The 15,454-nt window shown below is 36.7% G+C and overlaps 1 protein-coding gene across 3 annotated transcripts in view; it reads right to left on the bottom strand.

Moving 5' to 3' along the window:
* Nucleotides 1-15,454, bottom strand: part of LOC117168311 (inactive dipeptidyl peptidase 10) — a 236,026-nt gene that overhangs the window by 7,575 nt on the left and 212,997 nt on the right. For all 3 annotated transcript variants that reach the window (XM_033353870.1, XM_033353871.1, XM_033353872.1), the window contains 5 exons: nucleotides 15,002-15,320; nucleotides 10,691-10,869; nucleotides 9,116-9,338; nucleotides 7,519-7,963; nucleotides 4,807-5,012 (listed from right to left, as the gene is read on the bottom strand). In XM_033353870.1, coding sequence (XP_033209761.1) covers nucleotides 4,807-5,012; nucleotides 7,519-7,963; nucleotides 9,116-9,338; nucleotides 10,691-10,869; nucleotides 15,002-15,320 — 1,372 coding nt within the window. The remainder of the gene's footprint in view (nucleotides 1-4,806; nucleotides 5,013-7,518; nucleotides 7,964-9,115; nucleotides 9,339-10,690; nucleotides 10,870-15,001; nucleotides 15,321-15,454) is intronic.

The following is a 15,454-nucleotide window of genomic DNA, read 5'->3' as shown; positions in this document are numbered from 1 at the left end:
CTTTAAGGGTTTCAAACGTTTCGAACTCTATGTCTGTGAATCTGAATTGACAATCTTTCCGTAATAAGTCATAAAGCGGTTTTGCAATGATCGAAAAGCCTTTGATGAACTTGCGAAAATATGAGCAGAGGCCTAAGAATTTCTGAACATCGTGGATATTTTTTGGCAACCGAAAATTAGTTATAGCCTCTACACCTCGAGTGGTGGCAGTTACACCTTCTGCAGAAATCTTGTAACCGAGATATTCGATTTCTGTTTGAAAGAACTTGCATTTATCGATTCTGAGTTCTAATTTATTTTCGACTAGCAACGATAAAACAAGTGCTAGGGTATCAAAGTGCTGCTCTAAAGTTTCAGAGGCTATCATCAAGTCATCAAGGTAGGCGATCATTTTGCCTTTCTTTATTGGCTCTGCAAAAACCGTGTTGATAAAATACTGAAATTTGGAAGAAGCTACCTTAAGTCCGAAAGGTGTCATAAGGTATCCAAATAATCCAAACGGAGTTATGAAAGCCGTGTATTGAATAGAATCTTCCGCGATCGGGATGTGGTGGAACCCGTCATTGAGATCAAACAGCGTGAAGAATCTTTTGTCGCGAAGTTTATCTATCTGATCTTCAATGAGTGGAAGAGAGTAATTGTCACGTAATATAACTTTATTCAAAGCCCGATAATCGACACATAATCTAGTTTTCCCGTTTTTCTTCTTCGTCAATACTATTTTTTGTAATTCTTCCTTTTCGGAAAACGACAACCTTCTAGGTTTGGAATGAAAAGGTTTATGGTCTGTTAGCTTAAGCGATAACTCTGTTCTTATCTTAGGCGAATTCGGACGTGTGGGCAAAACATGATTATTGACAAACAAATCATTGACCATTAAGTGTTTTTTGTGATCTAGGATCGGATTTATTATAAGTGAAGGTTTACATTCAGAGTCAATTTCGGAAACATCAATGGCAAATATTTCAGAAATTTTTTCATCATAGTTAATGTTGACATTTGTCAACCCTATGCCAAACAATTTCAAAGTTTGTCTACCTAATACAATAGATGTTGTCATCGTCGAGTTTGAAACAACCATGATTTTTAAATGTTCACGAGTTACATGACCAATTCGAATGCTTACAACAATCTCGCCTACAATCTTCAACTCGCTGTTGTTTATCCCGTTGTACTTACAGTTCTGTGCTGAATGAATATCTAAAGTTGATTCTGGTACAAACATCTCTTTGATGAAGCTCACAGGACTGCCCGTGTCTAGAAGTGAGTCGAGCTGGAGACAGGAAACTTCACCGGAATCGTTGAATCTACATTCGATGGTTCTGAAGTAGTTGCTGTCATTCTCTGCGTCAGCCTGGGTAATATTGCTGACCTGCGGTGGCTTCTTCTCAGGGCATTCCCTGTGAGTATGCCCTTGTTTGAAGCACTTGAAACAAGCTCCTTTTTCTCTCGTGGGTTGCTTGCATTCACCCGAATAGTGACCTAGTTTGCTACAATTGTAGCAGCGCAATTGCGATTTCAGAAGATCCTTTGAGGAGTTCGTTGCCTTCAGGTCTGGATTCACGTTGGACTTCGGTGTAGATGTATGTGGAGCTTCGGCTTTCGTAGGCTCCTTCCTGTCGCTTCTGAGCGTTATTTTCTCAAAGGTCTCGAGAATTTCTACCTTTTCCTTGAATCGCTGAATCCTAGCTTGGTTTCTCAAGTTTATGTCCGGAATACCATCAATAATGCAGTCTCGCAATTCATCGTCTGCAACTGTGATGGAGTTGGCCAAAATTAACTTCTCGTGGAAGTAGTCGCTGAAAGACTCGTTGTGTTTCCAGCGTCTCTTCGAAGTTTCTTCGAAGTGTCAGTTTATTCGTTCGGTGCCCGAACATTGACCCTAAATCCCTGAACAGATTATTCATTGACATGCCGACATGTTCCGACCTTGACTGAAACCACTGCTGAGCCTTACCCTTGAGTTTTGTGGCAAACAGAAGACGGGCATGGGCTTCATCTAATCTATATGTTGTCTCCATAAGTTTAAACTGATCTTTCCACTTTATATAGTCAATAATCGTGCCATCAAAATCACTCAGAAGATTCTTCAAGGAATTGATGTTCATTTGTCGGGGTAGAGTTTCTTCTTGGTTCTGAAGTCTCGGAGATTGACGTAGTAGCTCATTCTCTCATCGAGCTAGTTCTAACTCTCGCTGAAGGAGATCACGTTCTCTCTGGATGAATTCGATCTCTCTTCTGTAGGAATTCTCAGCATCAAGTGGAGGGTTCCACGGTAGAGACAAACCGCCCTGTCGGTTCTGCTCAATAAGGGGGCCCGTACCCCCTGAAGCCTCCCCACCCCAAGTATTTCCTGAATCGTTGGATACACGGTTCTGAATTTCTGAAGCTGCATAGATCCACTCTTCGCTTGGATCACATTCTGCAAGATGTGCTATAATGTCTGCTTTAGTGCCCGTAGTAGGCAGCTCATAAGTTTTAGCTATCTCCTTCAAGACCGCAGCTGAAAACGAAGACGGAGTTGTTTTTTTGGACATCTTCACTGACTTGCACTAATTATTCCAAAGAGTTTTTATTATTTTTTAATTGAGAAACCGAAGTTATCGAGATCACTTCGACCACGGTTCAGAATATTCTAAAGTTTCTTTTATTCTTATCTGCGGCAACGATAACGTTCACTTGTCAGAAGGTTTCACACTAACACTTAACAGAAGGTTTCACGCTAAAAGGGTTTCGAGAATTTTCACTTTTCAGAAGATTCAACACTAAAAAGTTTCGAAGATGTTCACATTTCAGAAGATTTTACACAAAAAACAGGTTTCGTAATTCAATGGGATGTTCAGAAGTTCTCTCATAGGTGCTTGGGATTTTGCATCAATCAGAGAGATGTTACTTAAGGTCCAAGCAACCGCAGAAGTGAGAATCACTTAAAATACCACAAATCACTTAAAGTTCATCACACTTCACTCTGAAAATTAAACACTAGTTCTGTAGTCGCATAATGTCAATCGGCTCGGGTAGTCGGGCTTTAAGCGGCGGTAGCGGGCTGCTCTGGTTCAGAAGAGTTCTAAGGACCTTTCGCCTTAAGTAAGGGCCTATAGCGAAACAGCGCCAGGGCTGACCCTTGCTCTGGTTCGGAAGGGTGCTAGGTACCTCTCGCAGGGCCTATAGCGAAACAGCGCCGCCAGACGTTCTTTTTGGGCAACACTCAGGAAACCAAGGATGCCATGTACGGCCGCCATAACGCATTGTGAGATTTGATGCACGATTTGTCATTCCTGTTATCACAGCTTTTCAATTCACACCGCACCTTCTTTCACAAGAGTATCCATTTAGCATACACGTCACTTTTAGCTTTCCAAAAGCTTGGGAAGCGGGAAAAGACTCTTTGTGAGTAGTAAAGCTGAAAGCGTTGCGTCGACCATACCCATAATGCTGACCGTTAGCAAATATATGAAGGCCTTTGGCTTTCACGATCACTTATAAGAACCGAAAATCACACCTACGCGTCAGTAGGGCGTTTGACTTGATCCCACTTCTGAATTGTGAGGGATAATAAAGGATCGAGATACTTGAATTTAAAACAGTATAATGGATATCACACAACGATACATCTAGCTCCTCGGACGATCGGAGAAAGACTAACTCCCCTCCCTGCTTTCTCTCAAAGCGCCACCTACAGTTGCATTGTGGAAATAATTCGAATTTCAAATAACGACCTAAAATAGTAAACTCTTACATTTCTATATCCTGATTTTGGATGCCCACCCAACCGTTCATGTCTCCTAGTAGAATTATTCTTTCCCCATGTTCGCAGATGTTTATTTGTCATTTAAAGTGTCCCAGAAGGCGTCTTTTACTTCTCTAGGATCACTATCAACCGGCGCGTAGCATGCTATAATAAATAGTCTTCTGATTTCTACATTCATTCTAGCCCACAGCAGTCTGGGAGACACGAAGCCATGGTCTCCGAGATGCTGCTTTGCTCTTTCATTCAAAATGAGACCTATTCCTTGTTTACCATGTGATTCACACTCTACTCCTGACCATATTTCAAATCCGCCTTTCAACACGCCGTTTTTTATGTCTTTAGTTTCGCATCCCTTTTTCTTTATTTCGGGCACACATAAAATATCTAGTTTCTTCACGTTCATAGTTTCACGCAATTCTTTTACCTTGAGATTATTTACTCCCCTAGCATACCAAACACCCAGTCTCCATTCGTCGCCTGAAACATGACCTTTAGATTTTCCGTGTGCATACCTTTTGTCATTAAAAGTTCCAGTCCTTTCCGAGGCTATTTTGTAGTTTGTATTATTCATTGTTTAGATTATACGCCAAATTAACACCTTTATGCAATAAGTTTATTTTCTGAGTCGAAATCATGTCAAAGTTAAGTATCAAATCGTCATATGGTGGAGATTGTAGTTCTAACGTCAGTCCCACCAAAAACTTCAGTTAATAAGGGATGGTTGGGAGAGGGGGGGAAGTAGAACTGGAACCGCGAGAGTCGTCTTGGGTTTGTGTTTTTGTTTTCATGCTGAGAAGGTCACCAGCCTTCAGCAGCGTTGTGATATATGGAAGTTAGTATCCGGCCGTATATATATATATATATCTTTTGTTGTGTGTTTATTTTAGGCCTATATCTTTGAATTTACAATAAAAAGCGAGCCCCTACCCCCCTGGTTCAAAATCTCGGCGTTATTTTTAGTTTGTAGGTTTAAATTTCCTTTGTTTTCTTTCTTAGAATGATTGCTTTAAAAAGGTGTGATCTGTATTATGATAAGACAAGCGTTTAAGACTAACCTGGTATCTGAAGATCACTCCTGCTTCAGACATGGCCTTGGCAAAGGCAACGCCGTGTGTGTAAGGCGCTGTAAGATCGGCTAAACCATGTAGAAGATAAAGGCTGTTACTTGGTACCAGTCTGGCACGTTGAGTTAGATCAGCCTCCACATAACCCTTGAAATTTTCTGCCGGCGCTCCCAAAACGCGTTCCGTAAAAGCGGAGTCTGGAAACACAAATGGAGGACACCTATTTCAGACAATGTGTTCATTATTCCCCACCCCTCTTATAATCTTCAAGCAGATTATAAGATTCTGATCAAAGAAACTTACAAATATAAATTTACATACACGCTTTTTGAAACCTTAAAGCTAAACTGCATCTTGACTTCAAGGGTCAGAAAACTGACCGAATATCCTGAGTCTTGCACGATCCTGGGACTGATAAATTTTTCGAAATATTTACCCACCCCCTTCAGGAAATAAATATTTTGAAATAAAATATTAATTTTCAGAAACAGGGAAATTGAAAGATAGCAGACACCAAAAGCCAAACGGCGAGAAACACTTATAAATTAATTTCTTTTACGCAAAACTCTAACACGGAATAAGTATTTTAGGACATTTTCTTATATTCCAAGACTATTAACTTGACAATAGTGACCATAAATTTCGAGATTCACTTCGCAAAACTGAGAAAAAGCCTCAGATAATTGAAAATTCCTGCATTTGAGGACCATGAGATTGTAGTTGCAAGTTTCCGGCAGTTAGCCCAGATTCGAGGCTGTGAGAGTAGCACTGTTAAAAGGCAAGCTTGTAACTGAAGTTTCATCATCCTTGCACATAGGTCTTGCTAATTTTCTCAGATTTTTTCTCCGTTTAACGTTTTAAATCGTGATATTTACATGTACCATCGTGAAGCCGAGAGTATTACAATATAAGAACACCTGCGAGAATACTTATCTCATGTCGCATTTGTGCTTAGAAATAGTATATCCTGGAATGAGAGCTAAATTGTCAATGCAAATGTGAAGGCCCAACACGATTTCGAAGGCGAGGCTTGTGAGACCTCTTGTATCAAATAATAATTTTATTTACAAATTAAAACTCAAAGCCGAAGATAATCTACAGTTTACAGACATCGAGTATATGATAATGACAAATTACTAACTAAACACCATCAGAACGATGTTCATATAGTGAGCAAAATGTTTTGGTTACCATGTAGAGTATTTTGCTAATCGACGTTAAGGATTTTTATTATCTTCTTTGAGCAGGATGAGCAATCGCCCATTTTCCATGGCTGTAAATGGTAGCAAATCGAGGGTTTTGCGTGCATGTGCAAAGAAAAATAAATTTTCAAACGTGTTTCAAGATTCAGCTGTAAGCGTCTGCTATCTTTACACTTCTCGTATTTAGAAAATGAATATTATAACAACAAAAATTCCAAAGCAGATTGAACAATACCCTTTAGATTTTCCACTTTTGCTTTATAATTGTTTTACAATTGATTTCACGAAAAGAAATGAAAAGATCGAGTCCGTAATATTTCAAATCTGCATTTTCTATTTTTATTGAGGAGCTATTTACTTGCCCAGGCGGAAATATTATATATAGTTTATATATAGTGTGATTATACATGATATTTATTTGTTTTATACATAATATTCATTTATTTTATACATTTTTGTATAAAACAAATGAATGTTCTATATAAAACTTCACACTATATATAAACTATATATAATTTTGCCGGCTGGACGCGTATCACTCCGTAAACTTCTCGCGTGATATAAATTCTTTGCTCTCGCTTATGATAAAATATATTTCAATTTAGTGATATAGGAGTTGAAAAAAAATGTCTTTTGCATATTTTGATATTACAGTTTTTTTATAACAATAGTTGAAAAGTAAGAAAAATCAAAAAAATTTTGTTACCTACTTAACTGTCCAGATGAAATATTTTTCAACTGGTTTAAGATCATTCTTCGAGTACTTTTTAACGAAAAATCGAATGATGACCTTCAAAGTCATTTCAACGTCAACTTTGTGTTTTTAAATAGGAACTCCTATTATTGACATCGGCAATCGAAAGAGTAAGAAATTTTACGTTTAAATATGTACTTAGTTCCTAGGTCATAGGTGTTTCAATGACCTTTAGCAGACTTGCAAATTCACACCTGTCCAATGACCTGTATTTAAACGTAAAATTTCCCGCTCTTTCGATTGTCGATTTCAAAAATATTTGACCACGAAATGACATTGAAGGTCAAGTTTAAGCTTTAATTGAAGGTCACCATTCGATTTCTCGTTGAAAGTTACTCTAAGAATGACCTTGACCCCTTTGAATAACATTTTAGCCGGAGAGTTATTTAAGTGTTTCCAGACTTTCTGGACAACCTATATAATAATAATAAAAAACAAAATTTTTAATGTTGAGCTTTTTTTTATTAGTTGTTTATCAATAAAAAAATTACTATTTTAAATTATGATAATTACAAAACCCTTATTTGAGGTCACTTGTCGTAATCTTCTCAGACAGATTTTTGTCAAATTTAAAATTTTCGTTTCTAACGTTCAGGAAAGTTTGGAGTTGTCATAATAAAGAAATTAGAAAATCAAAGATATAAATTGATAGTAAAAGTTCCAAGGCTGATTCATGTGATATCATTAGCATTAAACAATGCTATTCTCAATTACTTAGAATAATAAATTGAAATAAAGCGAACTTACTGTAATAGAGCCAATCAGCAATAGGGTTAACGGAGACCCCACATTTGAAAACATCTTGCTGACTTCCAAGCACCATGGCAGTGACATATCCACCATATCCCCATCCCCAAACACCAACTCTCGTTTCATCTAAGTATTTGAGAGTGTGTAGAAGATACCTCAGTACTGTCAGCTGATCTTGTACTTCGACTCCTCCGAGTCTTCGAAATAGGGCTCTTTTTCCTTGGCCCCGAGCACCACGTACATCGAGTCTGACGTATACCACGTCGTTGTGGCTCGACATATATGTACCCCAATCTATGCTGAACTTGTCCGTGACCGCTTCACTTCCAGGTCGTCCATTGACCTCCACCAACACCGGAAATGCAGCGTCCCGAAGCTCCTCTCTCCAAGACGGTGGCAATAGAAGCTGCACTTGCGCCCTCCAGCCTTGTGGCAATGGCACCTTTATCAAATTATTTAGAGATATTACATTTAGAGAAAATAGAATAACTTTCGGGATTATTATTGCTATGCAAAATTTACTGCTATCATTTTTTTTTTTAAATTCGTTTCTGAGCAGATACGAGTTACATCGTGAATGCTGGCTAGGGTGGTCCAAAAATCACCAAGTTTGAAAAGTTCAATGTCTACGAAAATATAAGCATAATTTTTTATGGAAAATTTAATGGTATCGATTAAGTTTATTAACCAAAATTTCTAGATAAATTTTTTACATCATTTAATTGTTCTTTAAGCAATTCAGACTTTTATTGCATCCAAACCTGTAGATATTTTTGATATTAATTTATTCATACCATATAAATTATTTTGATGTATTCAAAACCTAATAAATAAAAATTATATAAACATAAAAACCAGTTTATATATCAAATATGCTATGAAAAAATTCAGAATTCAAATGCTGACTCAAACAACGCAAAACATACGATATGATATTAATTTTTAGCATTATATTAGTTGATTTTAGGTTTAAGCAAATCATGAAATTTGGATTTATCAATCCTAACGTGTTAGCAATATCTAAATGTGCGGACAAAATTATGATATTAATAATAATAACAATATCATAGGACAACGATCTAGATAAGAAGCTGGAATATTTTGATATTAAAATTCAATATTCAGGTATTAAAAAGTTAAAATTTAAAAATAATGAGATATTAAAATTTACTATCTAGATATTAAATTTTAATACCAAGGTATTAAACGTAAAAATCTAGTTTATTGTCATTTTGTTAAAAGTGCAGGCATTGAGTCCTAATATCTATTTTTCTCTGTGTAATTTCATTTAAAACAACTTTTATTTGGTTAACCGCACTCGGAGCTGTACAGACAATTACTTTTTTTTACTGTTTCTACTTAGTTTTATGGAAAAACTACTATATTAGGAATAACATTAAATGCGATTCTTTTCTAATGAGCCATCTCACCAAAGTCGAAGGCTTATATTGCACCAAAATGAGCATATCAATATCATATTATAATTTTTACTGTATGGTACAATGTTGATTTGAGGTGTCATAGAAATATAATGGTTCTAATAGTATATAAACATTAAATATGAATGAATTTAATTATTTTGACAATGTTGTACCTCCAAGCTTCTTCTCTTTGGAAGTGCCAATTGAGACAATCTATCTCCCCGCTGTATCCTGGTGTCATAAAGAACTCGAACCATTTTATGAGTTGTAACTGAATGAACACCACCCAGAGGTAGTCCAGGTCCTTCACAGTAAAGGACGTAAAATCCTGCACCACTATCTGCCGTTGGCGGATTCACGGACGCACCAAAGTGGGTACAGTTTATATAGTAAAATCTGAAAAATTATACTCCATTACTTCATTGTTAGAAGCTTACTAATCAGCTTAGAAAATAATCGAGGATAACGCAAATTTTATAACCAAAAAAAAAAATCTTTGCTACTTCCACGTTATCTTTATTTCATATATTTATTTGTAAAGTAACGTAAACCACTTTCATAAAGATGCACTGCCAATAAATATTACTCAAGGATATTTCAAGTTGAATAGTATGGAAAACTGCCTAATGTCCCTTAATTTACAAAATTCAGGTATTGAGATATTGCTGGAATAGTATGTACATTCAATAGCTATAAAACAATATTCCGCGTAGTACATGAAAAGTTTCTAATCACAGAAGATCTTTGTAGAAATGCTTGTGAATATTTACAATGCATTTTCTGGAGTTCAAGTATTAAAGTCTGTAGCTTTGCCATTATAAAGAAAGAGTCGCGAACATGTAATTAATGCAAAAACCAAAAGGAAGTATATAATAAGAGTTTTAACTTGACCAGAAGGTTTCTCTTTTATATGAAACTTCAATCATTTCCTCTCATCCTGCTGACAATGAGTAAAATTTTTATCATAATATTATATTATGTCAAACTGTCTCAAATTTAAATGAAAAAAGCTGGTAGAGATTTTAATGTTATAATTTAGTGGTAGACGTATTTTGTTAATAAAACATTGCTTACTAAAAAGCACTTTTAAAGGAGGATTTCAACTAATGAATTGATGTGCTTTGTAATTAGTGAACCTACAATTAGCCATTTCAGTTTATTTAATTATGTAGTTTTTTATTTGTTAAAAGATATTTGTGTTATAGCGATAAGTAGTCTAAACTTTGGTAGCATTCCTAAATGAGATCACGAATTCGACGAAAACCTATTCTGAAAGAGCCCTTTTCTCAAACGAGGACGAGAAAGCCATCGTAAAATTTGAGCCAGTTAATTCCCAGCTTTAAATCTTGAACCATCTCTTGAGAAATCTTCGCATTTTTTTAGTCAGTTTGTTGCCACAAAAACTTTGAGAAAATTAATGAGGCTCTATTATGAGTTTTCTTTTAACAGAGTGAGGCTCTATTAAGATTTTTCTTCACTACTATCTGTATAAATTTTGTGAACTCTCTAATTAGTGAGTAGTCTCATTTCTAAGCTCTTTATACTTTAACTGCTACCTTCAAGTTTATTCAGAAACTCCACGAAGTGTGAACCATCTATGGTTTTTGGATACTAATTTATCTTATTGATTTCAAATAAACGTTATTTGAGTGAAACGTGTGTATTTGGATTTCGATCACCAGTGCAACTTAACACAGTCTCTTAATTTTTTAATTAAATATTTGATATGCATTTAGCTTTGATCTTACCGACTACTCCAAAGGACCTCTCCAAGGTCGCATGTAATGCACAAAGGTTCAAAATTTCGATGATCATCGGCAGTTGGATCTCGCACCACATAAAGGTGCTTCTGACCCGGTTTTCGCTCTCTAGATCCCAAGTAGTATACTAAATGAGCTGAAGTGTCCCACGCCAGAATTGAACTCACCTGCCACGCAATTTGATATATCTTGTTAATATTTTTGCGTTATAATTTGGACTTAGTTTTTGCACACGGAAAAAGAATATCTGTTTATTTTGCGGGAGGCGTACGTTAAAGAAAGCAAAGTATTGATGCACTTCTGTAGAATTTACAGATTTTTTAAATATCTTTCGGAGATGCAGAGAAAATATGAAGCAACTATCCAAAAAAGATGTTTAATAGAAAATCAAATGATAAAAATTGTAATAATCTTGTTATAAACAAATGCGTTAATAAAAACGGTTTCGTGGAGATCATTAGCGATTAGTTACATGATCCGCACTAAATTTGTATAATTGATGGGTGAAAAGAGTTTTTTAGTGGGATTATTAAAAGTTAAGAAAAAATGTATAATTTTATACAATATTTTGTAAAACAATTAATAGATGTCTGCGCCGGCGACACATTAATCGGTGGCGACGTTGAGGCTAAATTTGACCGGTGGCTGGCCGGACGCCGGCGCAGAGCGGTGTGACGCTTTACTTAATTTTTGACGGTGTTGTGGCGGCGTCAGTGTCAGCGCGTGCTTCTAAAATAGTATTTTTTACATTTATTTATTTTTTCAAAGTAGGAAAAGGAAACCAACAAAACTTAATTGTAGAATTAATTAAAGATTTATTTATATGAACCTGTTAGTAAAAGTAACACTTAAATGAAATCTTAAGGGTTATAATAGCTTAGAAATTCAGTATCATCTTCGAATTAAATTTTAAAAGTATTTTAAGTCTTTTTCATTTAAACCCTTGGAATCGCTATCAACACTGAATTTCTCTACCGGGCCTTGACAGATTTATTCCATCATATATTTCATTTCAGTCAATCAATGATGTAATCTCTAATCAAATCTATCGTCAGAACGAACTAGAGAAAATAGAGACCAAGAATAAATCTGACATTGGTCATAAGTGAAGCATTAGCTATAGAGAAAGTCGATAACTGCGCAAATTACATGCGTAACTATATGTGACGTGCGCCGAAGAAAGGGGCCTACTCTAAAAAAATCTAAATCAAGGTTTTTACACATTTTGATAGTTTTTGATCTGCTCTTTTTAATAAAACCATCGGAAAAAATATCCGAGCGTTATTATTGCTAATAATTGAGTTGTTAGGTACCCGAGTAATAGGGCTTTGGCTCGAGAGCTGGAGATTCCGCGAAACATCTCCCACCACTCACCATATCATCTACGCGTCTCATCTATACCCCGCCCGTGAGCCGCATCTACGACCTATCTCTTTCCGTGAGAATGTGGTAAGTGGAAAGGGTAAATTTCGTGAGTCTTCACTCTCTTAAAAGTCGCGTCTATCGGGTCGACTTCAACTGCTCGCCCTGAAAAATGTCACTTTTCAGAGTAAGCCCCTTTTCTTCGGCGCACGTCACATATGATATTATATTTATATTTACATTTAGAATGCAGATTTTTGAGCATTTTTGTGCAGCCAAATTCAGTCTTAAGTAGTCTTGAAATAGTCACGTGGCGACGCCGAATATTGAGAACGGCTTTACGCGGCGCTTCCGCCCTCAATGGAAATCGAGGTGGTTCAGTTTAAAAGGAAAACCGGCGTGAGGGTGGCGCGGGGGCGCAACGTCTAACAATGATTCATGTTAGCTATTTACGATCAAATAAATGAATTTTTTTACGGAATAGATCCTATATTACTTTGCAATTTTCAAGCATTTAAATAATTACTAAAAAATTGGATATTCGCGTAGAGGGTGCTAAGATTTCCTTGAGATTATCGGGACTGCTGAGATTTCCAGAACTGCTCGCGAACGAGACTCTCCAGGAGAAATCAGACTCCGCTAACCTCAGCGGCGTTCGGATGGAGTCGGCTGTCAGTTAGACCCACCAAAGCAGTGCATTGTGAACGTGTAAATGCTTCGTGGTGTGTGAATGATCCATGCTTGGCGAAAGATTTTAAAGATTTCTAAGAATTCCAAGATTTCCTCTAAGACTTCTCCTAAGACTTTCCAGCGCGGCAATCTGAGATTTCTCAGTGACTAGCCCCTCGATAAAGTAACAAATTATTCATTGACTTTCATTTAATCAAATGTAGAACTTTTTTGTTTACAAATTGTTCAAGTTAAGTGCGAATCAAGCAATTACATGTTATGAATTATAAAATTCATAACACGCAGTCTCTGAAATATTATCTTCAATTTAATCCCATAAAAGATAACAAATTTTTACGTGTTCCGAAGATATGACTAAAAATGACCAAACGTGATAGAAACGGTTTCAGTCAGTTTGATTCTTATGAGTGATAACTAGGAAACCCGCGAAGATGTATTAAGCTTTTTTGGCTTCAATTAATGATCACGTCCTGTGAATTTCAGATTTTCGCTACAAATTTCCTAGGCCGTAACAACAGTTAAAGTCAAGGTACAAATTTCAAGAAATTCTTGAATTTTGTTAAAGAACTTGTCACGTGATATATCCTTTCTTGCTTAAAAAAATGTCTAGCCTACACAATCCAGGATAGAAGTTTGATTCTTTGATGGTCATTCATCTACAAAGTAATAAGAAGACTAATTGACTGTCCAGAGATTTTAGCCTCGTATGAATGCTAGGTCTGGTTAAGTATTACACTCAACTTCCAATTATGTCAGAGCTCAGTTATGTCAACGATCAGATCAAAACGCATGGCTCAGTTATTTGATATTTAGGGCTGGGTTAGCATCTCCTCCGCTTAGCAACACGTGACAGACTGGAAGTTGAGTGTATATGTATGTAGCTCCGACAAATAATTTAATACTACAAAACTAGGCGATGATTAAATCACGAGGTCTATCCGGAAAGTATCCGATCGTGTGCTATCGCTTTGTATGCAGTTGTGCTATTGTCAAAGACAGGTATTTACCATTTAGGAGGGACCCTCTGTGAGGCCTCCCAATAACTGACATGGACCTGTATATCTTTAGTCGAACAGTGTTCGCGGTTTTCTTTAACGTCTAACCACGTACCCGTTGCATTTCAGAATGACGGAACATAAATGTGCAATAAATTTGGCGAAAAACTTGACCACTTATTTTCGGAAACCATCAGTATGATGCAGCAGGTGTATGATAATGAATCGATGAGAGTTACTCAAAGATTAGTGATTTAAAATTACTAAAGAGTGGTAATTTAAAAGTTGTAATAATTCAGTAGAAAGTGACCGTCACCCTGACAGGCCCTTGACGGTCAAAACTCTACAAAACGTGGAATTGGTGCCAGTTTTAAGTAACGGAAATCTTTGTTTAACAGTGAAAGAGTTTGAGGAAGACCTCTGGTTTCCAAAAACTATTGTTTCGGAAATTTTGAGCCTGATTTGGAAAAACTCAGCTGCTGGATCCTTCGCCAGGACAGCACACCTGCGTATTCATCGCAGCTTATTCAGTTATTTCTACTGGAACACGGTCTTACACAACTTCGGCAGTCTCCATACAGTCCTGACCTGGCTTCCTATGATTTTTGGCTATTTTCCAAATTGAAATCTCCACTAAAAGAAAAACGATTTCGAAACGTAGATGAAACAAGACCGAATGCGACAAAGCAGCTGTTAGCTATTCCAAAAGGTGACTAAGGCGTACTTCTAAAAGAAGTGGATCGCTGGACTAATGGTGTGGCTTGTACGGGAAAGTACATTGAAGGGGCTATTATCACCGAATGAACTCTTACTCCTGGTACACCACAAGCTCGGATACTTTCCAAACAGATCCCGTATCTATAAAGTTAAATATGTTCTAGAAAGCAGTCGATTCCGATGAAGACTTGTTTGAGATATCAATCAAAACTTTTGAAAGAAACTGAGATATTATGGGGCTAACGATTAATGGGATTAATCGGCTAAAATGATAAAATAAAAATAAAATAAATAATTATAAATTAATAAAATAATAACATAATTCACTGTATCATTAAACCACTTCATAGGTAGTTGTACCATTGGGTTTTCGCTTATTAAAAAAATCAAGCCTGTTATTTTTACTTTTACCTTTGATACCTAACTGAGACATAAGTTCAAGGGTTTTCATGCCAAATCCATACTATATGTTTTTGTATTCAAGAAATCAGTTTTAATTAGAAATGGTTATGTGAATTTGAAAGGTAATATAAACCTCGTAACGACCGTGCGATAGCACAGCAATCCTTTGGTCCGTCAGAGTGACGTGTTTAATGTGAGTGAAGTGTTCCTGGCCTCCCTCTTGTACAGCTGCCAGGAGCAGGAAGCTGTCTCCATCAGGTGCGAAAACGGGATGTGGTTGAGCGTCCAGCCACTGTCCTTCTGGAGCTCTCTCTGTGTGAATTTCCTCACACTCCCAGTTAGGGGCTCGACATGCTGATACTACAGATAAGTTTTGGGACCTCGTCATCCAAACTACTGCAACTTGAGAAGAGTGTTCTCCTATCCATCCCGCTGAGATAAGATAATATTCCCTGAAAATACATTAATTTATTTAATTCAACTTGTTAATATTTTTTATTATATGGACTGGTTCATTTAAGTCACGTCCATTAACTGCATTTCCAATTTGAGGGCGAAAGAAGGCCGCATCAATAACTACGGTTGG

The sequence above is a fragment of the Belonocnema kinseyi genome, chromosome 2 (genome assembly GCF_010883055.1).
Source record: "Belonocnema kinseyi isolate 2016_QV_RU_SX_M_011 chromosome 2, B_treatae_v1, whole genome shotgun sequence".
Classification (NCBI taxonomy): domain Eukaryota; kingdom Metazoa; phylum Arthropoda; class Insecta; order Hymenoptera; family Cynipidae; genus Belonocnema; species Belonocnema kinseyi.
The sequence above is the reverse complement of the archived record's forward strand: the minus strand, read 5'-3'. Positions and strand labels throughout refer to the sequence as shown.